Source organism: Pleurodeles waltl, chromosome 10, assembly GCF_031143425.1.
Source record: "Pleurodeles waltl isolate 20211129_DDA chromosome 10, aPleWal1.hap1.20221129, whole genome shotgun sequence".
Lineage (NCBI taxonomy): Eukaryota > Metazoa > Chordata > Amphibia > Caudata > Salamandridae > Pleurodeles > Pleurodeles waltl.
Window position 1 is genome coordinate 526553129 of NC_090449.1, and position 23761 is coordinate 526576889.

The following is a 23761-nucleotide window of genomic DNA, read 5'->3' on the forward strand; positions in this document are numbered from 1 at the left end:
ATTTGACAAGGGTGCTCTATGATCTGAAGCCCCTTTCGAGACCAGCACAGTTTGAGACATTAGCAATCTGGGAATTAGTGGCCAGACAGAAACAGCAACAGAAATTTGAGAGGAGAATGAGAAAGGTAGAAAAGACACTAGCAGAGGATAGGTGGGATCACAACCAGAAATTTTGGAGAACAGAGACTTTGCAGAGATTAAGTTATTCCTGACGATCACTCAAGACAGCGAGAGAGAAGGAAGGAAAGCTACCAGAAAAACAAACAGGAGCCCTTCCTAGAGTAGGGAGAGGAGACCGAAAGAGACTAGAGGATCAATGACATATGAGGAACAGTCAGAGGATGATGAGTTTATTTTAGAGTTATTGAGGAACAGTGCACCACCATAAGCAGCACATGAGAGTGGTCCGAACACCAATGCTGATCCTTCAGCTCCGACAAAGGTTAATGGGACAACGAGCCCGGTGCAGGTTAATCCGACTATGACACAGAACCCGTTACAGAGCAGTCTTAACGCACCTACTACTCCGGTGGTCCACAATTAGGTGCCACAGCCAAATGTCCAGAGAATTTACCCTGATGTGCCCACTGTGGAAACTGCCCCAAACCTAATAGTGCCAACAGGACTGGGTTTCCTGAGACCGATGTTGGTTCAGAGCGATCCGACTCCACTTTTACTGCCTCAAGTGCAGCCACAAGCAATGTCAAAGTACACTCCGATAACAGGGACCCAGAGAGACATGTCTGTACTAATGAGCCAAAATATGGGAACTACGCATCCACAGAACCTGAATGTTAAACCCAGCCCAGATGCTGTGTCTGTACCAGTCACAATAGGTTCAAATGTATCTTTGTTTGCACAAGAGAAACCTGGTGCCGATGGACAGGAAATCTTGAGTCAGAATGCAATGAGGGGACGACTTAGGAGAATATTCAAGTAGTTTCTCCAGTGGGACAGACATTTGACAGATCAAGATCATTGCTAGACCTTAGTCCATTCGGAGTTCCTCCAGATACTGTGATAGGGTTGAATGTTAGTCAGAGCTTGAAATTACTGACACCGCAGGTTCCGAATACAGTTGTACAACAAGAGCCACCTGTCCATGCCAGCAACATTTTGTTGCAAGATTTAACAGCCCAGCAATTGACTGAATGGTTAGACAAGCTGAATACCCCGCAGAGTTCTCCAAAAGGAGAGGAGTACTTGAAACATATGAGACTAGGAATGGAAGCGGATGAGCTCATTGAGGGAACTATGGTTGTAAACAAATTAGAGTCCTACGCAGAAGCAAAGCTGAGATATCTATGCCCGAAGAGTACGAGGGAAGTGAGCAATGTGCACTAGAAGCTAGCAGACCTGACAGAGAAGTACAGCATAGAAATTGAAAAAACTAAACATTTGAAAAGGAGTTACAGGTTAGATTTTGACACAAAAGACTTTGAACACATGAGATCTACATAAATGAAGGCACACCTTAGGGAGTTGCTCCAAAGTGTCCAAACATGGGGAGCATTAGACAAATGATAAGGCAGATGGGTAAAGAAAAGAGATAAGAGAAAAAGGGATTCTGCAGAGTTGACTGCAAATATGCAACAGGACAAGGATCCGGTGAAAAGTCTACCAATGAGGGAGATTACCAGAAGGAAGTTCATTCACGTCCCTTGAGAAGAAGTTATATTCTGTCTTTTACAAATGATTATCCTAGGTTGAGAGAGAAGCCAGTAGAATGGTACTAGCAAACAGACAGGTTTGTGAAACTCGCAAAATGCCTGTGGGAGGACTTGAAGACTCTATTAGAGATAGTAGTTCTAGCTGATTTGTGGATGGAGTGTAAGAGGAGTATAGATTGGCCGACAAAAGAACCAGAGAGAGATCAGCTCACAGGTGCATCATCTCCTGAAGTAATGACATATTACCATAAAGTGACTGAATTTCCGACGACGAGAATTTTGCCCAAAAACATTGACTGGCAGAGAATAGACAGGACAGCTCAGGAAGCAAAGGAGTCAATACATGCTTATTATGAAAGATTGTTGCAAGCGTTCAAGCATTATGGTGGTACAGAGACAATCGAGCCGAAAGATATGATTAATTTTATATTCAGATTTGTGGAAGATTAAGACCTAAAATTAGCCAGATGATTAAGAGTCATTTGATTTTCTGGCAAGCTAAGCCGATTGATGAGGTGTTGCAGTATGCAAAGTACTGTAGTGACGAGATTGAATTGAAGCAAATAAAGCTAAAAGAGAAGGCGATGTTGGTGCAGATTATAATGGCACAAACCGGTTTGCAGGGCAATTTTCCTCAGCAGCAGCAGGGAAACATGGTATTTCAAAATCAGATGAGAGGTAGAGGTCACGGAGGTAATGGAAATCAAAGTCCTGATTTGAATACTGTAGTTGTTCAGAATGATGTACAGAGAATGAAGAGAGTGTTGCCTTGTCACGCTTGTGGAGAAGTCGGACATTGGAAAAAGGAGTGTCCAATGATGGTAGAGGAAGGTGTCGTTCAGCAAACAAATGACATCAACTTGTTCCAAAACATGAGAGGTCCCAATCCGAATTTTCAGAATCATGTTAATCAAATGCAGAATTTTACACCCATGCAGCAGCTGCATATGCCATTGTATAAATGACACAGTTGGAGCTAATGCAACAGCAGGTCCCTATTGTACCTAGACAGCAAATTCAAATACCTCAAGCCCCAAAGGAACAGCAGAAGGTGATGCTTCCACAATGGGTCACAGGTCAGAAGTGTAACCAAAGTAATAACACAGTTCACCAATTCCCGTTACACAGTGAAGATGGAATAAACAATGATTAGGTGAGTTAGAGTTTAGATGAGGAGGAATGCGTGCTTGCAGCTTCCTTAGAAGTAGACCAGAAAGGTCCCTATGTGAAGGAAAAAGTCATGGGTCACAGAGTTTCATTCTTGGTTGACACAGGTGCTACACGCTCTACAGTGAGAAGTGCAGAAGTTCCAAATTTGCCCCTTTCAGGAAAAACAGTCCAGATTGTAGGAATAGCGAATCAGTATTTGACCAACCCAATGACAGAACCAGTCCAGGTTAAAATTTGCAATTTTAAAGGATTGCACAAATCCGTAGTCTATCATTCAAGTATCCCTACTGGAAAGAGGCTTGCTGTGTAAAACCAGGTGCTGGATTACCTGTTCAAATGATGGAATCACAATACAGGCGAATAGTGATGATGAAGATGAGCCGGTACCTTTCTTTCCAGTATTCACAGTGAAGGAGCTTCCTTTTGAATTACAGGGAATGGTTAAGGAGAAAGTGTGGGACTTGACAATAAAAGAGATAGGTCTGATTAAGGGAGCTGAGCCAGTTAAAGTTCCAGTGAAGCAGAATGCAATTTTTCCTCAGAATCCCCAATATCACATGCCACAGGATATCCTTATAGAGGTTGCCCAAATCATTGCAGAATTTGTGAAACAAGAGGTCCTGAAAGAAGTGTTGATCGGCCCATGGAATTCACTGACAATGGTTTTGAAGAAGTCCTGTGGGAAAATTTGAATTGTCCAGGATTTGAGAAAAATTTATGACACTGTGATCAAATGTTGCCCCGTGGTGCAAAATCCAGCTGTGATAATGTTTCAGATTCCATGTGATGCTGAATGGTTCACTGTCATAGACTTGGCCGAAGCCTTCTTTTCTGTGCCTCTTCATGAGGACAACCAATTTCTCTTTTATTTCACATTTTTAGACAGGTTCTTCTGTTGGTGTCGAATTCCTCAAGGGTTTTCAGAGTCACCTTCCATATTCAATCAGATCTTGAAAAAGAAATTAGTGTAGTTGGAATTGCCTTTCCAGTCGACCTTGGTACAGTACATTGATGATTTGCTGATTGCATCCAAGGCGAGAGATGAGTGCAAGTATGACACGATTGCATTACAGAACCATTTGGGAAAGAATGGCCATGAAGTGTCTCCACTTAAATTGCAATGCTGTCAAAAAGAAGTGAAATATTAGGTTCACCAGATTGAGAAAGGATCAAGGAAAATATCCAGAGAAAGGGTCACAACCATATTGCAGATGAGTCCCCCAACCACCCAGAGAGATGTTAGAATGTTCTTAGGGATGGTAGGCTATTGTCACCAATGGATTCTCAATTTCTCAGTCATTTCCAAGCCCTTGCAGAAATTGACCCACAAGGAGGTCACCGATCCCATAGTATTAGACCATGCTTGCATGAAAGCGTTTTCTGAACTGAGAGTGAGTCTGTGCAAAGCTCCAGCTTTGGGTATGCCTGACTACAGGAAATCTTTCACATTGTTTTGTCATGAGCATGATGCATGTTCTTTGTCTGTTTTGACGCAGGTCCATGAAGGTGTACACCTCCCAGTAGCATATTTTTCAGCTACTTTGGACCCAGTCACAGCAGCTTTACCAGGCTGTTTGCGTGCAGTTGCAGTGGTTGGACAGAGCCTCACACAGTGTGAAGGCATTGTGATGGGACACCCTTTAACAATAATGGCCCATAACTCAGTTGAAGTTTTCCCTACCCGCACCAAGACCCAATACTTGACAGGTGCTAGATTGACCAAATATGAGATGAGTATTCTAGGGTCAGCAAAGCTGTCATTGGAAAGATGTACAGTGCTGAACCTGGAAACCTTACTTCCAAGTGAAAATGATGAAATTGAAAAGTTGGAAGACATTGAGCATGAGCATATTGAAGTAACTGACTTGTGCACAAAAACAAGATCTGATATTAGTGACACCCGATTGGAAGAGAAGGACCAAATTATCTTTGTTGATGGTTCTTGCCTAAGAGACAATTCAGGAACACTCAGAGAAGGATGCTGTGTTGCTAATTTCTAGTATCCTGGAATCCTCTTGGCTTCGAGGAGTATATTCTGCCCAAGTAGCAGAACTAGTAGCCTTACTAGAGCATGCCATGTTTCCACTCAGCTTAACGTTACCATCTATACAGGTAGCCAGTATGGATTTGGAATAGTCCATGACTTTGATCAATTGTGGTCACAGAGAGGTTTTGTGACCTCTTCTGGTTCCCCAGTGAGAAATGGTGAAAGAATTACGGAATTGTTGCATGCTATCCAAATGCCTGAAAAGACTGCTGTGGTGAAATGCAGTGCACATCTAAAATCGCAAGATTTTGTGTCAATGGGAAATGGATATGCAGATCAAGTCGCAAGGTTTTGTGCATTGAATTGTATATCGTTCAAAGTTAAATGGGAATTGTTACCTGAAGAAGATGAACCATGTCCAAGTTATGCATTACACGTAATAGATACACTGGAAGAACTGAAAACACTGCAGAATAATGTTGACAGGGAGGAAAAATGTTCATGGGGCAAATCAAGATGTGTACAGAAACAGGATGAATTGTGGGTTTCAGAAGAGGGGCAATTGGTTTTGCCAAGTAGTCTGTTGTCGCAAATGGCTAGATACTATCATGGTCCAGAACATGTTGGGAGTGATGCCATGATTTGATTTTTCAAGCATAATTGGTTCAATCCCAGGTTTAGACAGGTTGCTGAAGCAGTTTGCTATTGTTGCGTCATTTGCCAACAAATGAACGCCGTAAAAGGGACAGTTGTTAATTTGAGCCATATTGGAAGAGTAGGAGGTCCATTCAGCAGAATGCAAGTGGATTTTATTGAAATGCCTGTGTGTGGAGGCTTGAGATATGTGTTGGTGATTGTCTATATCTTTAGTCACTGGGTTGAGCCATACCCTACATGAAGAAATGACAGCCTCACAGTAGCTAAACTACTGCTTAGGGAACTGATGTCACGTTTTGGGTTTCCGATCTCTTTATAATCAGATAGGGGAAGTCACTTCAACAATGAAGTAATTAAATTACTGTGTGCAGGACTGAACATTGAGCAGAAGGTATTTTGTAGTTACCGCCCTGAAGCATCAGGACTAGTGAAACAGATGAATGGTACATTGACGGCAAGAGTTGCAAAGGTGTGTGCGTCCACGAATCTGAAATGGCCCAACGTGTTGCCATTAGTACTGATGACAATGAGAAACACACCTGACAGGAAGACAGGATTGTTGCCTCATGAAATCCTCATTGGCCGAGCAATGAGGTTGCCAGCAGTGCCTGCAAATGTGCTTGTGAGCATTACAGATGATATGGTGTTGGACTACTCAAAGGTCTGGCTGATGTGGTTTGCTCTTTCTCTCAGCAGGTAGAAGCCACCACACTGCCACTGATCCATGACCCAGGGCACAGCCTGAGAGAAGGTGACTGGGTTGTGGTCCAGAAACACATGTGGAAGACATGTTTGGAGCCTCGCTGGAAAGGACTGTTCCAGGTAGTTCTGGTTACTACCACAGCTATGAAGTGTGCTGGAGTTCTGAACTGGATCCACACCAGCCACACGAAGAACGTGGCATGTGCTTTGGACGAAGAAGAGTTGTTGAGAGTACGAACAACTACGACAAGACAAGCCTCGAGCTGGAAAGAGATGAAAGAGGAACCGAGACCGGATCTGAGCCCATTGAGGATGGTTCACTCACTCCTGTGAGAGATGAAGGAGAAGACCTCCAGGAGGGTGACAATGAGGCAATATCTATTGATGCGCAAGGGCAGCCTAGTCAGAGGAGGGCTTTCCCAGAAGCAGATGAATTTGAGAGACAATTAGAGCAAACGCCAGACCCCGAAGGAGAAGGAGTTGTGGCAGATCAAAGATTCTATAACCAGGAGTACATTCCATATGTCTATTCCAACCATGATGTGGGGTTTTTGTTTGTCCTCATAATTAGGTAGCTGAGTAGAATACCTTAGGTTAATGACATAGTATTAGTTAGAGGTTTCTTCCAGCCTACATTAACTTTTGACACAGCCTATGTGCACAGAAATAACCTGACATGCTTGCTGACACCTTTAGAAAAGAACTTCTTAGCTCAGACAGATGACAGGAGAAAGGCATTGAAGGAACATTTCGAAAAGGGCTTAGATAAAAGGACTTTTAGAAATGTTTATGCTTATAGTGCAGTAAAAGCACAAGGGAAATTAGCTTTAGAAACACAACACGTAGGGAAGTTTTGTTTGTATAGACCTAAATCTCACACTGACACTTTTTGTGGAACAAGTGAATGTAGACATGTGTTTTTGTTTCAGAGTAAATGGACATTTATGTTGAATGGACAGGATCCAGCGATTCCTGGGATATATTACATCTGTGATCCTAATACTTATTACCGTCTTACAAGAGGATGGTATGGAACATGTCATTTGGGGATAGTTTTCCTTAAGATCTTTCAACTTGACGACTTAAAGACATTTCTGAAATTAACTGAATTACATCACATTAGAGAGAGGAGAGACTCTACTTCTAGTATGGTTGGAGATATATTTGGGGCAATGATTCCTTCAGTAGGAGCAGTTCTGAATTCGATAAAGATTCGAAAGTTGTCTACTATTGTGGATAATATGCTGACAAATTTTTCAGGAGCCATGATCCTGATAGATACAGGATTGGCTGCGGAAAGAGCTATGACTCTTCAGAACCACCTTGTGTTAGACATTCTTTTAGCAAAGGATGGCAGAGTTTGCAAAATGCTTAATTCTAGGCATTGTTATTCGTTCATTCCTGATAATAGTAAAGAAATTAGAAGCTTGCTTGCCAATCTAACTAATGAAATTGCTGTTTTAAAAGAATTGAAGGAACCAGGTTTTTGGGAAAAAGTTGGCAAAGGATTTGCTTCAGTGGGAAGTTGGCTCAGCAACATTGGGAAAGGAATATTTTTGAATATAATATAAGGGATGTTGATTATTGTCATTTGTATAATTGGAATATGGGGATATGTAAATTGTGTAAAAGAAATTAAAGAAGACAAGGAAAAATCAGAGGAGGGAAGAAAGGAAAATGGAAAATTTGTTCAGGGAAAATTTGATTAGGGAACAAAGATTTGAAAGGATAGAGATGACAAAATTTTAGATGATGCAAACATTTGTGAGTGAAGGTTTAGTGTGATGACATTTAGTCATCAGAGGAGGGATTGTTAAAGCTGAGTTTTAATAAAATTATTAATGTATCAATATAATTTGAGTGTTGAATTTGCATAAATTTTTTATTAATTTAGAGGAAAATAATGCACCCAGTTGACAGTGTGAACATGTGAGTGGCCACCAGTGTTCATGAAGCGTACTTATTAATGGCTTATTAATAATAAATGTTGATCTTTTGTTTGATTAATGTAGGAATATGTCATATTAAAGGTTATGTATTATGTGTTAGCTTTATTAATTGTAGGCCCTAACTTAGCAGGCTCCTGGCCTAGGTACACAGCCTCATGTCAAGCTGTATTTCTTAGGCGTTTAATAAAATGTCTGATTAGAGAATTACATTTTGATTTTCCACTGTACTGTCCATGTGCTTGTAGCTAAAAGTCTTTCTCATAAGAACTGCTTGCTAGAAGATGCTGTACTTGCTAGTGCAACATTGTTTTATGTAATGTGTGACATTCCTAGGGGAGAACAATGACCGTTCTGACTGGAGTATAAGCTGCAACAATGTTGATACCTGATGAGCCGAATGATGAGTGCGGGACAAGAGGAGCCAATCATCGACATGTGAACCATGTACTAGTAAAAAAATTAGATTTGAAGTTTTATTGGACAAAGTATGAACATGAGATCGCTTGACCAATAGGGACTTGGGAAGTAGTTTTAGGAAATCTAACTTAGCCAGACTGCACAGAGAGGAGAGGCCGCCATTATTTTCTTGACCGGCTAGAGAAGAGACATGCTTAACTTTACCACTTAAAGACTTTGCCTTTTCTGAACTTTGATGCTGAATCCTGAAGAATACTGATGCCCTGCTGACCAGACTGATGTCCTGAGGACGAAAACTGTCACAGCTTGCTGATGCAAACTGAGGATAGGTATATTGACTATGATTCTGTTTGCTATGTCTATTTGTATTTGTTTCTAGGTACCAACCGCTAATTTTGATAGAGCCATTGTTAGATGTTTTTCCAAATTTATGTTGACTAAAACGTTTTGTATGATGCCCAGACATGCTATTCTAAACGAATGAAGTTCAATACACGTAATAATATTTCATGTCTTTTCTTTGCTAAATCTAAATGTATTTTATTATGATTACACAGTTATTCTTGCTATTAATTTGTCCTGTAATTTTGGAATGCATAGTAGCTCAAGCTTTGATTAGATTGTGATTTTTCCGCCGCTTTGGACAGCCAGTGTTGTTTCGGTATGTTTATCATTTGATTTTGAGATTAAGTTATGTGACATTAGCATTGATAAAATACGAAAATCAATATTCTATCTTGTACATAAAGGTGTGGTTTTTCATGACAGCAAGGTCATGGGGTGTGACAATTACTGACTCAGTACTTACTAACGTTATTGATTGTTATTGATTATTGATCTGCATGTACGGGATATATGGTGGGAAAACCTGGAAGCGGGTCAAAAGGTTCATCTACCTATTTGCGTTTCCCTTGTAAGTTTATTTATTAAGGTCTGACGCGCTAACAGGAGATAATGACTCCATGACATCCTACTGAGTAGATGTAGACATTGTGACAAAATGAATGGGCCTGCACAAATTAAATACTATCATTTTTTCATGGTAGAAAGAGTTTCTTTTACCTGAAAGGAAGAAAAGCAATGGTGCTTATTTTTGGAGAGACAGTATATTCCTTAATACCGGTTTGATTGCAATGAGCATTTTACAGTAAGTATGGATTATGGGAGTCATATCAATCAGCATCTCTCCAACCTTTAGTAAATCCCACTAATACTCAGTACCATCCCCAAGCACAGTGGAAGAAAGCGTTGTTGGAGGCATGACTGAACTATTGCAACCTCTTTTACACCAATGTACCAAGAAAACTAATGGACAGACTGCAGAAGCTCCAAAATCAGGCAACAAGACTATACGCGAATTTGCAAAATGTGAACATATAAAACCGGCATTGAGAGCACTGTATTGACTCCCAGTGGACACACGGAATAAGTTTGAAATCATCGGTAGAGTCCACATGGCATGCTGGTGCAAAGACCACCTCCAAACCCTTCACCTCATTCTGCTGAGCATGTAGAGCAATGGCCAGCAATTCAGAGTACCAGACTGTTGAACACATGGAGAATGATCGTGAGGGCCGAGCCAAAATATATGTGTTTAAGGAAAGAACTGATAACAACTCTTCCACATGTTTTTTTACCTCTTCTCCTCATCAACTGGAGCAAGCAACTCAAGAGGGCCAACGTAAAGCTCATGTCTTGTGGTGAACCTACTCTACATTTACATGTGGCACTCAGAAGTAACTGAAAGGCACACACAGTGCTTTATAAAACTCTAAAATAAATAAATAAATGACTTCATGTCTGTCTCATGCGTAATCATGATTATATTCTGCAATTCACTGCTGATTTCATTGTTCATGATAAGTCACTGTACAACTGATTTAACCTAGAGCATGTGTTCATTTTGAGAACACTTACCTTCAAATGACAGACTATCACAACTGCCTATTATGAGAAATTGGGTTGTTGGTTGACTGGGGTGTCAAGGTAATGTACAAGCAAACCCCAAATTAACACGTGCCCACCCTATGGTAGCTTGCCACACGGCAGTCAGGCTTAATTTGAAGGCAATGTGTAAAGTATTTGTGCAACACTTAAAACAGTAACATAGTCAAAATACCACACAAAAAGCATCCCACACCAGGTTAGAAAAATTGAACTTAATTTTTTTTATATAAAACAAGATTGAAATTATGAAAATCCAATCAGTGGAACTTGACTGTGAATTCTTAAGGAATAAACTGTAGTATACCACTTAAAAACAAGGAACACCAACCAGGGATAACAGGTTGCGCCAAACTGGGACAAAGTGAAAAATGCAGGCTGATCATGATGGAGTGTGTGCCAGCTACAGTTACCCAGTTAGACTGACTGAACAAAGTACCTTATTCCTGGTTGTGGAGCATTGCGTGGATCTGAGTCAAAGATGCGTCATGCAGCTAAAGTGATGCAATGGTTCAGAGATGCAGTGAGACGGTGGTGCAAGGTCCTGGTGCGTCAATGTCGAGGAACTCATCGACAGGGCTTGCAATGCAAAAGCCAGTGTCATTGATATGTTGCACAGCTGATGTGATACATCGATTCCGATGAGTAGTAAAGCTCTGATGCAAAGCTGTGGAGTAGTCGTAGAAGGACCTGCTCCGAAGAAGCGTTACAGAGCGGCAGTCTGGCTTCAACATAAAGTTAGGATTTTAAATTGGGATTCCAGGACACCAAACTTGAAGAGGTCAACCCTTCCCATTTGGAGATTTTTCATACATAGTACTTCTTAAGAGATTTTCCTGAAACTTGTTTTACTTTTTCCTCTCAGTCTTTTTGCTGACTCTCTTTGTGTGGCCTTAGGACTCTGGGCACTTCCTCACTGTTCTGCAGTGAGAAAGTGCATGCACTCTTCCTACACATGTCAGGAAGTGGTCCTCATGCGTAGTTGTGATGCTGTACCCAGGAGTGCGCTGTAGAAAGATACATCACATACCCGGGGCAGGTATGGCCCTGGCTACTAGTGGGACACTGCACTGAGTCAACCATTTCTTAGGCCTGACGGTGCAGGCCTGTGGGGGCACAAGTGCCACTGTGCTCAGGATGGCATCTCTCATGCTGTGCCCAAACCTCAGCCAACCTTATGCTTCCCCTAGAGAACCCCCTGGAGAGTGTAGTATGTGGTAGGCTGAGGCAGGGCAAGTCTACCAAGGTGTGCCATATCCTGGTAGGAAAAAACCCTAATGTGGGTTTTCCCTACCTAGGGGTCACCCTTTCCCATAGAGTAGGCTTATTCCCTGGTAGTGGCCTTAGGGCCCGAGTGTGTGTGCCCTTCCTACACTAGCTAGGGTGTGGCACTAACCAGTGTGTACTGGACCTGCCATTGCAGGTCAGTGTGTGTGCACTTGTGCCATGGTGCCTTAAAAAATATACCGAGCCTGTCACAGCAGGCCAGTATGTAGGCACTTGCACAATAGTGTTTAATGAATTACGAAGCCTGCCATTGTTTCCTAGATGTACACTCTTGCATAATGGTGTTTTCCTCTTTATACTAAGCCTGGCACATCTTGCCAATATGTGTACACTTGCACAATGGTGTTTTCATCTATATACTGAGCATAGCACAGCACGCTTGTGTGTGCACACAAACATCTTTGTGGTGATCCTAAACTTGTGCCCAGCCTGCCCCTGCAGGCTTGTGCCTGTGCAAGGGCACATGTACCCAGGTATTACAAAATACCCATGTGTGTTCTTATTGCCCATTGAAGCTGCTCTGCCCGTAGGTTGACATGGGGGAACGTTTATAATTAATCCTGGATGCAACAGTGGATTGCAGCAGAGCAGCCTCACTATGCTTCCTATCATTGGATTCACAATAATAACCCCCTCCTCGTTGTAATGGTGGTTTTGTCAATCATACCCTAGAAATGCCACTTCTAGAAAGTGGGCATTTCTATGATCTAAAAACTCTTTTTGTGAGTATTTTAGTTCATTCCACTGGAGGTAGGGGAAAATAACACCTGTGCATTCCCCAGTGACAGTCATAAAACTTGCTCAAATAGAATGATAGACGTCAGCCATTTGAGGGCCTGACTGGATGGATTGGAGGGAGAGGTTTTGACACTTAGCCTCTCAGAGCCAGATCATGGCACCACTAAAGATAAAGATCTGCATTCCATAGCCCCATGGCATAAAGGAATGGAATTTAGGGGAGACAGCTGTGGTTCAAAGGGGAACCCTATGAACCACCCCCACTTCAAAGGCAAACTTCAGTATAACTACGAGTACCACACTTCAGCAACTTAGAGATACACTAACAGGGACATGGGACCTGTATTGCTGAACTGTGTGGAGCACACTGCCAGAAGAATTTATTGTGCACAGGATTATTTACTGTCCTTGGAAGGGATCACTGCACCCTTCCTGCATCATGGTTGGCCTGGGCAGACTGCCTGTTGCTGTGTGGCACTCTGAAGTATGCTCTCCAAGGACTTGTTGGCTTGCCTCCTGTTCTTTCTGCAGGTCTCAAGGACATTAACGGCCTCCTGCAAGGGACCTACACTGTCTACCTGTGTCATCTAAGGAGCAGACCTATACTGTCTACTGGTGTCATCCGAAGAGCAGTACCTTCCCCCGCACCAACATCATCTGCTCGACTCCATCTGGTAGCAGCAGTGTGAACGTAGAAAAGGTATTGTGCCTGGAGACCATAACTGCCTGGTGCGTAGCATTCAAAGTACTCCCTGCACTTAAGGAGTGTGGCCCATCATCATGGGGCCTTTGCACACATAAGCATCTTGTTTCTTGTGAGCAGATTCATCTGTCGCGGGGCCCTGTGTGGCCTGCTTTTGTTGAATATGTCACATTTCTCTTGTGCGGCACCGAACTGCATGCTAATCATGTTCAACGTCTGATCCATAGGTTGCAACCCTCAGAGGTGGGGGTGCATCCGGAGCAGTACCACATTCTACCTTGTGTGCCATTGCTGAATTTTCATCTTTGTGTGTGCCCGGATTGTCTGGTGTGACTCAAGTCATTGCACATCAGACATTGTGCCTAATTTCAGGGAGGTATAGGTTTGGAGTTCTTTGCGTGTGACCAGATTGTCTGGTGCAACTCAAGTCATCGAGCACTAGACGCTGTGCCTCGTTCCAGGGAGGTACGGCATTGAAGTTCTTTGTGTGTTACTGGACTGTCTGGTGCGACTTAAGTCATGGTAGCCCAAGCATTGTGCCTCATTCCAGGAAGGTACGGATCTGGTAACTCTTCATGTGCACCAGGAATTGTTGGGGTGGCTCAAGTTATCATGTCCCAGACATTGTTCATCCTTCCTGCGAGGTGCGGAATTGGTAACTATTTGGGTATTGGAGTGCCTAGCTGAGCGCCACTGTGACTAGCGTTTGGCCCCAGCAACACTTCCCCCGTGCTTTGCAGGCCTCTGGGTGAACCTCCCAAGTGGTGCCCAAGCCTCCATGTGTTAACTGTTGCCTGATCAGCCGTAATCTCTTTGTTTCCCCCGACCTTGTCCCCGGGATCCTGAAAAGCAGCCTAGTATCCGGGGAAAGGCTGCTTTAATCTCCAGCTCATGTGGAGTAGGGTAGCAGGAACTGGTTGGCGGTGGAGGGTGGTTTGGGGCCTTGGTGTCTAAGATCACAGTAACAAAAACCGGACAGATATCAGTGCACCGCATTAGGGTGCTAGGAGTGAGTGTATGCGAGTGCGTGCGTGTAAGCTGCCTGATATCCGTGGCACTACATAGGAGTGCAGAGTGAATGTAAGGTAGTGAGCGTGGGTGATTGATGAAACAACACAATGGTGTTGCTGTACATGTTATTTCTTGCCGAGGCCTCTTAATATTGACATTGAGGTTGCCCTGTGCGGCCCAGGCTGCAGAGCTAATTAAAAGTGTTGCAAGTCTTTGGATGTACTTATTGCTGCTAGAGTTGGAACCGGGGTACATCCTGAAATGGTATGCTATTGAACTCAAGTAACAAGGAGGGTGGGTATTATGCTGACAACTTTTAGTTCTGCATGAGGATGATGAGAGGGAAATTATTATTCTTTTTATGTGTACACAGTATTTTTGGTCTTTAACACAGTTGGGCTTGGAACTGCGAGTAATATTTCTAAATGATTTATGCCCAGATTTACATGATGATCATGCTGTGTTAATAATGTGTGTGTTGAATACACATTTTATTTTCACACACCTCGTGTGAAGTCTCTTTTGTGATTATCAGTGTATTTGTTGTGTGGGAGTGATGTGCCATTGCTTTACAGATTACCCCTGTGATAAGCATGACTACTCTGAGCCAAGCTACCCAAGAGTGAGCTCAGACTATACTTTGAGTGTAATCACACACCCGTGATGGAAGTGGTAAGGTCTGACTGGCTGGGGTCTCGACTCAGTCAACCAGAACGTGCCACCTTCAGCAAAATTAAACTTATAAAGGGTAGTAAGGCAACCCCCAGTTTTAACCACCTATGGGAGAAATAGGCTTTGTAGTGGTGAAAAAACAAATGTAAGGGTTGTTCACCACCAGGAAATGTGAAACTAAAAAGTGCATGTTCTATTTTTTCAATGCATCGCACACTGCCCTCTGGGCTTTCCAGGGCCTACCCTAGAGGTGACAAATGTGTTAAAAAAAGAGCTTTGTGCCTGACAAAAGGTTTACATTGCCAGATAGAAATTGCATTTCAAAACTACACACACAGGCTCTGCAATGGCATGCCTCACATATGTTTAAAGGGCTACTTAAGTGAGTGGCATACTAATGCCCACTAATAACATTTAATTTACAGTCCCTGGGCACAGGTAGTGCACATTACTAGAGACTTATAAGTAAATCAAAAATGCCAAGTGGGTATATGCCAATGTTAACATGTTTTAGGGAAAGAGCACAAACACTTTCGCACTGTTTAGCAGTGGTAAAGTAGGCAGAATCATAAGGCCAGCAAACATGAGGCAACAAAAACAGGAGATCTGAAGGCCAAACGTTAGGAGAAACTAGGATGCTAGGTCTAACACCTTTGTACAGCATCTACATCAGGGCTTTGTGTTCTGCAATACCTTATGATAACTAAAGAAATGAACCTTACAAAAAGTTTTATTATAATTAAAAATGTCACAGAATTCACACTTACTGTATTTATCGTAGACGAATCCACTTATTTTTAAATAATATATGATGTACGTTATCAAATCCTAAATAATGACAGCAGCATGTATTGATTTAGTGTTATGGTGAGTTTAAGTGAATACAGTTACCTTTTACAGTCTGGACCAATAAATCACTGAAATTCGCCAAACAGAAAGACGGGGCAGTACCAAAACAAAAAAGAATTGCAGACAAAAATAACACTTTTTGAATGTATTGGCCCTTTGCCTAACACAGCTTTGGCATAACGTCCGCTGTACATACAGCTAGATTAGTGTTAATATGCATAATTTTCATAAAAATTACACGTATTTCACTAACAATCTTCTCAGTTTCTCTAATTTCCACCTAAAATTTGAGAGCGGTAAAAGACAGAATGTTATAACTTCTTGGTCAATAATGTGTTTTTTATATCGTGGTTATATCGAAACATCTACATTCTCTCTTGTGTTTGCGCAGATGTTTCTCAAAACGCGCTTTTCAGCAGAAGGGATAACTCAAAAACAAGTCTATTTGCAGGAGCCAGATTTCTGGAACCTTGACATTACAAACATGAACTCACCTTCTTGCTTGGGCCGCCCCAGGACTTTCAAAACCTCAGCGTTGGTTGGATTCTGTCCTAGGGCCCTCAGGACGTCCCCACACTGCGCGTAGGTGATCTTCATCTCGTTCTTTGGAGTTCGATCAAAGAGAGAGAAGGCTTCCTTAAACTCTGAAAAGAAAGAGGGAAAAAAACAATATTTACCTTGAAGTGAAGCAAGTTTCCAAAACTAATCGACATATTATTTAACTCCAATTTCATATAATTTAGGTGTCACCACCATTTTGATGTATCATCAGTGAAGTTTCAATGTGAAGTTGAATTTGTTGGAAAATGCTCTTGTTCTGTGCCACTAGTATTTTAAATTTGCACACAACGTCTTAAAACGTTGTACTACATAACTTGTGGTTGGTGTGCACCCTACTGGCTCTATATATTAGACTCCTCAAGTTTAGTAAATTTAAAACAAAATAGGTACATGCTGTGCCAATATTTAGTTATTCCAACAATAGCACATATGCTTGTAGTCATTGAAAAAAGCTGTCAAAAACAATAATGAGTCCCAGAAGAATAAAAACCCATGGGTGCCTGGCATCAAAGACTAGATCCATCATTAGTAGGAATGCTGAGAGTTCCGTTGAAAATAATGGAGTGGTTCCAGGCTTAAAATGGCTGTTATAAGTCTTCTGCTCTTAAATTCCATTGTTTGTCATTATGTTTCTCCCTTTATAATTTGGAAAATTCTAGCCTTAGTGGGTGGAATGATGTAATAGCTTTAGAGCCCTTCTGCTTCAGGACATACCATTTGTTAAACCCCCTCTCCTGCCACTCAGGCCTATAACTTGAGTTTAGGGTCCTCAACAACCCGTATAACCCTTGGCAGTGACATATGAGGCTATACTAAATAAGTAAAGCACTATGTGGAGGAGTATAAATAGTGAGGTGCCATGGGGCCAGAAGTAGTGGACATGGAATAATTGATCGCTGCTTGAACCCTCCCCAACACTATTCCCCTTACTCCGCCTCCCCTCTCACCACATTGTGCCATTCTGAGGTTTAGTGGCCAAAATAGACAATAACACAGAGGATCTGTATTTAACTGCCCATGACCATTTGTTTTTCCATAGTATTTAAAGTTGATCATAGGTATGTCAAATAAAGAATAACTAGATAATGATACTAGATCTGTATCTTCAGTGGTGATAACAGACATGTCAAATGAGTTAATAGGGTTTGATCGAAGTTCCTGTTTTTGGCTCTATGGTGATCTTAGCACACTTTATAAATCCATTAATTATGATTTTGCCATTTTTACTCTAAGGTGCTGAAAGGTATATTTTAAAGCATGTGTGAAAAAAAGTTGAAAGTTGACTAATGAATTTTATATAGCCTATATGAATGTACATTACTTGTATGAAGGATGCAGGCCATATTTAATGATAATAACTGTTTTGAAGTCTCTGTGCACTCTAATGTATTTGTTTACCACGGATATGCCTGTTTTTGCCTCTATGGTGAGCCTAGCACACTTCATACATGTATCAATTAAGATTTGGCTATCTTTACTTTAAGGTGCCATTGCAGTATATTTTAAAGCATGTTTGAGAAAAGATGAAAGTTGGCATTTTAATAGATTTAATATATCATATATAAATGTGCACTATATGTAACATGATGCAAAGAATGTAAATGTGAAGGGTGCAGTGCATATGTAATGATATAAGTGCTTTATAAGTCTCTGCGCACCCTAATTTATTGATTACTAGGGATAGGCAGAAATCTTTAGGAGTATGCCTGTCTACCTGTTTTGTCTTGAGATGATACCAAATACATGAAAAAGGACTCCCTGAATTTCTATAGGCCACGGGGCAGGGAAACATGCAAAATGAAAAAAGGAAACAACCCTTGTCCAGCCTCCCAGTTTATTTGGGGACTTAATCCCTCCAAATCTCTTAGAACCATGTGAGGCTCTGTGGTTTACAAAAATATTCACACATATTTGATTGCACATTAGTATCAAATATTACAAAACAGCTCATATATAATAAAAATTATTATTCCTCCATCACTTTCCATCGCACTATCTTTTCCTGCCACACTCTACTTATACTTGTGCATACCAGACTCACACCCATCCATCATACAGTTATTACTCCATACTCCATTCATTCAAGTCAATTAACCAGCATACTAAAAATGCCCCCTCAATCACATGGTGATAAGAGACGCTTTGACTTTCTTTAACCGTGAGCAGTACTGTTGAACCAAGGTTAATCACTTCTCATTTAATAAATCCTTCAATTAATTTAATCCTTTAATTCTAAAGGTATTGTGTAACTCAAATCCCAGTATAAACCTTGTCAGTGTCTATTGGTCTCCATTAAGTTGTAGTTCTTATCCACCAATATTCTTTGTTCACCAACTGTGACTAATTCATTATGTATCTATGCGCATGTCAGCCAATCGCCTTCATCTGAGATGATTTCACGAGTCTTTCATGTGGGGTTCTGTGGTCCCAAGGTACAAGTGTGCACTTTCAGGCTCCACTTGACTGGACCGGAGGAATGTGGCCACAATTAATGCACTCTATGCTGGTCCGTCTGAGTACATTTTCCTTGATATGGGTCAATAGACTTCCTATTCGGAGGGACAATTACTTCCTCTGGAAGCAGATACTGAACCACTCATAGTGCGCCATTTAAACCTTGGCAAAACATGGATGCTCTGAGACATCCACCCATGGATTTTGATGCTGTTCTAAGTTTACTTAGGTTAGTCAATGTGGGGTTGCATTAAAATGGTACACCTTCCCAACAGAGGTGTAACAAAGAGAAATATTTGTATTTCTTCTGGTTACTTCTATGTGTGATGCGCTCTGTGGCACATATAGAAAGAGGGAAATGCTTCAAGAGAAGGAGATACCTCAAAGTTATCCCGTCCTACCTAAATTCAATCATGCTTGTAGCGCATGCACCCTTGAACCATGGGACAAAGGTGACTATGTTGGCACTAGGCAGCACTCAGTTCGCCAGTGCAGGGAGAGAGTAGAAAATATCTTAGTGGATATGGTGTAATTCTGCTCTCTCCCTGTCACACAACAAAAGGCAGCAAGTTGTCTTGCTGCGCTGCATTGAATGACTTTTTAATAATTCTGCTCAATCCTTACCTGTTGGTAGAGTGATTGACCTGATCAATAATAACCAATGACAGTATGCCAACCAGCAGCCATCATCCCTTGCAGAACAAATCTCTGCCTGTTGATTGGGATATATGGTGTATCTGACCAGGGCCGGGCTGCAGGTTTTCCCGCCAAGCAATTCCATAGTGGCCTGAAGCATTTGGGGGGTCAGTTGTTAGGGTGACCTGGCGTGAAGGCAAATTCTGGAAAATGACTGTAAAAACTCAGGACAAAGGGACAAAATTCAGGACAAAACTTCCGGAAAAAAGGTAAATTTTACGGACACAACAGAGTAGGTCAAGCAATAATGCAAGAGTAAGTAAATAGTCAGCTGACAGAAGAACAAGTCAAACTAGATGTATGTTCTTTTGTTTGTTTAATATATAAGAGTATGGGGCAAACATTCACATGTAATTGGCCTTCTTTAAAGATTAAAAAAGGCAAACATATGCACACTAATCGAAATTTCACAGCCGATGCTAAGGTAGTTTCCACATCATTCTGCTTGTTACCTCGTATAATGGTACCTGAATCGCTGATGGGTTGAATTTGGATTTCCAGCTCATATGCGGTTAGTACTACTACTACTAGAGGCAGCGACTGAGTGAAATACTGAGTTATTGTGATCATATTTGAGGAAGGTAATGCATATGTATAAGTGTGTGTATTTCATTGTGATGGTTTCAGACAAAACTAGAGCAGAGTTTCAGTCAAACTGCCCTCCCTGCTATTTGCTCTACCTCCATCTTTATCAGCTGAGAATCGGTCTTGGGTGGAAGCTCCAAGGTCTTGTACAAGCGCTGGCATAGCCAACAGGTTTGGCATTCGCAATTGAGTGCTGACAAAAGCATATAGAACACTTGCTGCAGTGCAAAACAATTAAAATAAAATTACTTTGTGTAAACAGTGCATAGATGAGATAAAGAAATAAGGGGCATATGTACAAGCCCCTAGCGCCTCCTTGCATAGCCCTCGGGTCATTTTTTTTTTTTATGCTAAGACGGCATCAAGGCACCTTTTTCCCGGGCCAGATTTACAAAGTGATGCAATGCAATCATTGCACCACTTTCCAATCCCTTGCAGCATATTTCACCTGCTCCAGGCATAATGTATGCAAGTGGGGCGTTCCGCAGAAAAATGGAGCAGTGAAATTTACGAGAGTTCACTGCACCATTTTCTCGTCATTTTTAACTTCTGCCCAAGACAGGTGTTAAAGTGATGCTCTCATTGTTTCCAATGGTGACTCCCCACACATTGCTGGACTAGTGCCATACTTTTGCACCACAATAGCGTCAAAAATGTTGACGCTTTTGTGCTAACATGTGCCATGATGCACTGAATTGTAAATATGGCGCTACCTTGGTGACATTAGGGGGGTGCAAGAAAAGTGGCTCATCATAGCTGATGCGTCACTTTCTTGTAAATATGCCCTTAAATGTTTAATGATAGTGAATATGTTTTAGAAGTAACATAGTCCCTCATGCAGATCTATCCACTCACCCACCCATCCATCCTTCTATATATCAAACGTTGTATCCAACATTGATCCGACCATTTGTTCATCCATGCATTCACACAGATCATCCATCCAACCACCTATCTTTCAGTCCATCTATGCAAGCACCCATTATCCATCCATTAATTTATCAAGCCAGCCATGAACCCATCAAGATCCATTCGTCCACCCTGAACTATCCATCATCTAAGAACTGCCACATCCATCTTTCAGTGTATCCATCCATACCCCAATCAAGATCCTTCCATCCATTCAAGATAGATCCATTTACCCAGATCGATCCACCTAAGCACCCATTTATCCATTCATCTATCAATCCACCCAAGTACCTGTTGTCTGTCCATTCATTGATCTGTCCAACCACTGTGCCCAGCAAGAAAATTCTATCCACTCACTAAGATCCATCCCTCCACCTAGATTGTTCTATCAACCTAAGCACTCATCCATTCTTCAGTGTATTCATTCATGCACCAAGAACCATCCATCGACCCATCCGTCCATCCAAGCACCCATTGTCCATCCATTTATCCATCCATGCACCTTGCAATATTCATCCATCCACCCACCTACCAAGATCAATCCATCAAGCCTGATCTATCGGGCATCCAGGCACCCATTAATCCCCCCACTTTATAGCCATCTATCCACCTACCAAGATCCATCCCTCCAGCCATCTGTCCATCCATCCTTTCACCCACCAGTATCCATCCATCCACCCACCCACCAAGATCCTTCCATTTACTCATATTAATTTATCCACCAGTCCAAACACCTGCCCTATCCATCCATCCATAAATGTATCCATCCATCCATCTGGCCTTCCATTCACACAGGAACCCATCTTCACCTATTCATCTATTTACTAATACATCCATCAATGCACTGATCCATCCAAACATTGATCCATCCATTATCCCTGCCAATGCAACCATCAAATCAGCCATCCTCCAATTTATACCCTTTCCATTCATGCCCACACTTTCCAACCATTCATTGATCCACCTAGTTATCCATCTATCCTTTTGTTTACCTATGCATTTATCAATCCCAACATCTATTCAACTCAAACATCAATAATAGAAACATTACGATGGTCACGTTAATGAAAACCTGCTATGTAAGTAAACATCTGAGTGTCACAGTACACGAGAGGAAAATAGTTAAAAACAAGCATTTGCAATGCAACAGGTCTTGCATTTCTCTGAGTTAGAGCTATTACCAGTTGTAAACTCCCAACCGGACTTTTCTTGCCTCATTAAATGGGAAAAAACAAGTGCGATTGCACTGCTAAACAAGCGAGATCGGCTTGCTAAAAAAGAGAAAAAGTAGTCCACAAACTGTACGGAAAAAAGCGAGCCTCGTATGTTTTCAGTACTTGGTCGATGCGCTTGAGGAGGGCTAACCACTGGAAAAGGCATGACGTATGCATGCCTTCCGCTAATGAAAGCAAGTAGATTTTAAAAGGAAGGCCCACGAACCAATGAAAGACACTGATGTGACATGGTCGGGGCTCCGAACCCTTTTCGAACTACTACAGCGTCCTTCAAGCGATACGCAGGCTCGACCCTAAAAATATAATATTTAGGAAGTGCATAGTAACTAAAACTGGGAAAAAGAACGTATAAGCATCAGGCTTGAGCTTTTCAAGTGTTCTACGATATTATTATGTTCTTTTCATAATATTTATCTGTTCCAATCAGTGCTTAATAACATTTGAGGCTGCACTGGAATCCAAGTCAGATGTTGGTTCTGATCAGGCTAAAATCACGTGCGATCACTGCTAGCTCCATAATATCCCAAAACTGTAAAAAAAAGTAACAGTGCAGAAATTACGCACAAATGCTGTCCGTTAGACTAATAACGGACAACAAACATTAGGCTGAAATTATGGACAGTCCGTTAAATTTACGGGCAGGTGGTCACCCTATGGGTTGTAGGCAGGGCCCGTTGCTGACGCCTTTGTTACTTTTTCTGCTTCTTCTGGTAATAACATCAAGCACTGGGGGGCTTCAGGAGAGAGAAAGGGGTTGGGCGAGAGAGATGGGAGGAGAGAGCAAGGGAAGAAGATAGCCGGTGAAAGGGTACATAACTGGTTTGAACAATTTTTGCCGGGGGTGCTTTTGGTTTCAAGACCGGCCCTGTATTGACGAAATGCATCTGATTGACTACCTCTTGATTTTACAGGACGTCCGTTGTTAGAGTAAAGGTTACTTCGTTTTGTTCTGTGCACTCTGTCTGGTTTTGAATAGATCTTTATCCATCTGTGTTTGAATATAGAGCCGCAGGCCTGCATCAGCAATGCCGTGTATATATACCCATAAATGAACAAATAGCATCAGGCTCTTCAGACGAAAACACAAAACCACATTCGTAATGTCAAAATTGAGTAAACGCTAAAGAATAGAGCGCAAAAAGAGTTTTTCAGGAAACAGGCTTTTTTTAAAAAAGTATAAAAGCTGTGGTCATCATGTGAATTGAGATATTTTCCCACTCTATATTAGGAGCAATGGAATATTGGAATGTTTGAATAAGTTTGCCAATTAAAATGCAAGGAGCTCAGGATCCCATTTTTTATACAGAAGGGAAATTAATAAATGATTAACTACGGTGTGTGGCAGAGTCCTGAAATGTAGATCAAGATTAGCTGAACAAGTGATGGAATATGTAATAAAGTTGCATGTTTCATAGTTTATTAATGACATAAAAAATTTAGATCTATAATTTGATCCCTAGAATGCATTCAAAGTAAGTCATCAGCTGTACAAATGTAAGTGAAAAAGTCAATTGACTTATTCCTTATGTTCCCAGTTTTGCTACATAAAGAGAATATTGTTTCGA

The 23761-nt window shown here is 41.6% G+C and overlaps 1 protein-coding gene across 1 annotated transcript in view; it reads right to left on the reverse strand.

Annotated features, from left to right (window-relative positions):
• The window catches only part of MYL3 (myosin light chain 3), a 185604-nt gene that overhangs the window by 73610 nt on the left and 88233 nt on the right, over positions 1 to 23761 (reverse strand). The window contains exon 3 of the mRNA XM_069210955.1: positions 16251 to 16400. Coding sequence (XP_069067056.1) covers positions 16251 to 16400 — 150 coding nt within the window. The remainder of the gene's footprint in view (positions 1 to 16250; positions 16401 to 23761) is intronic.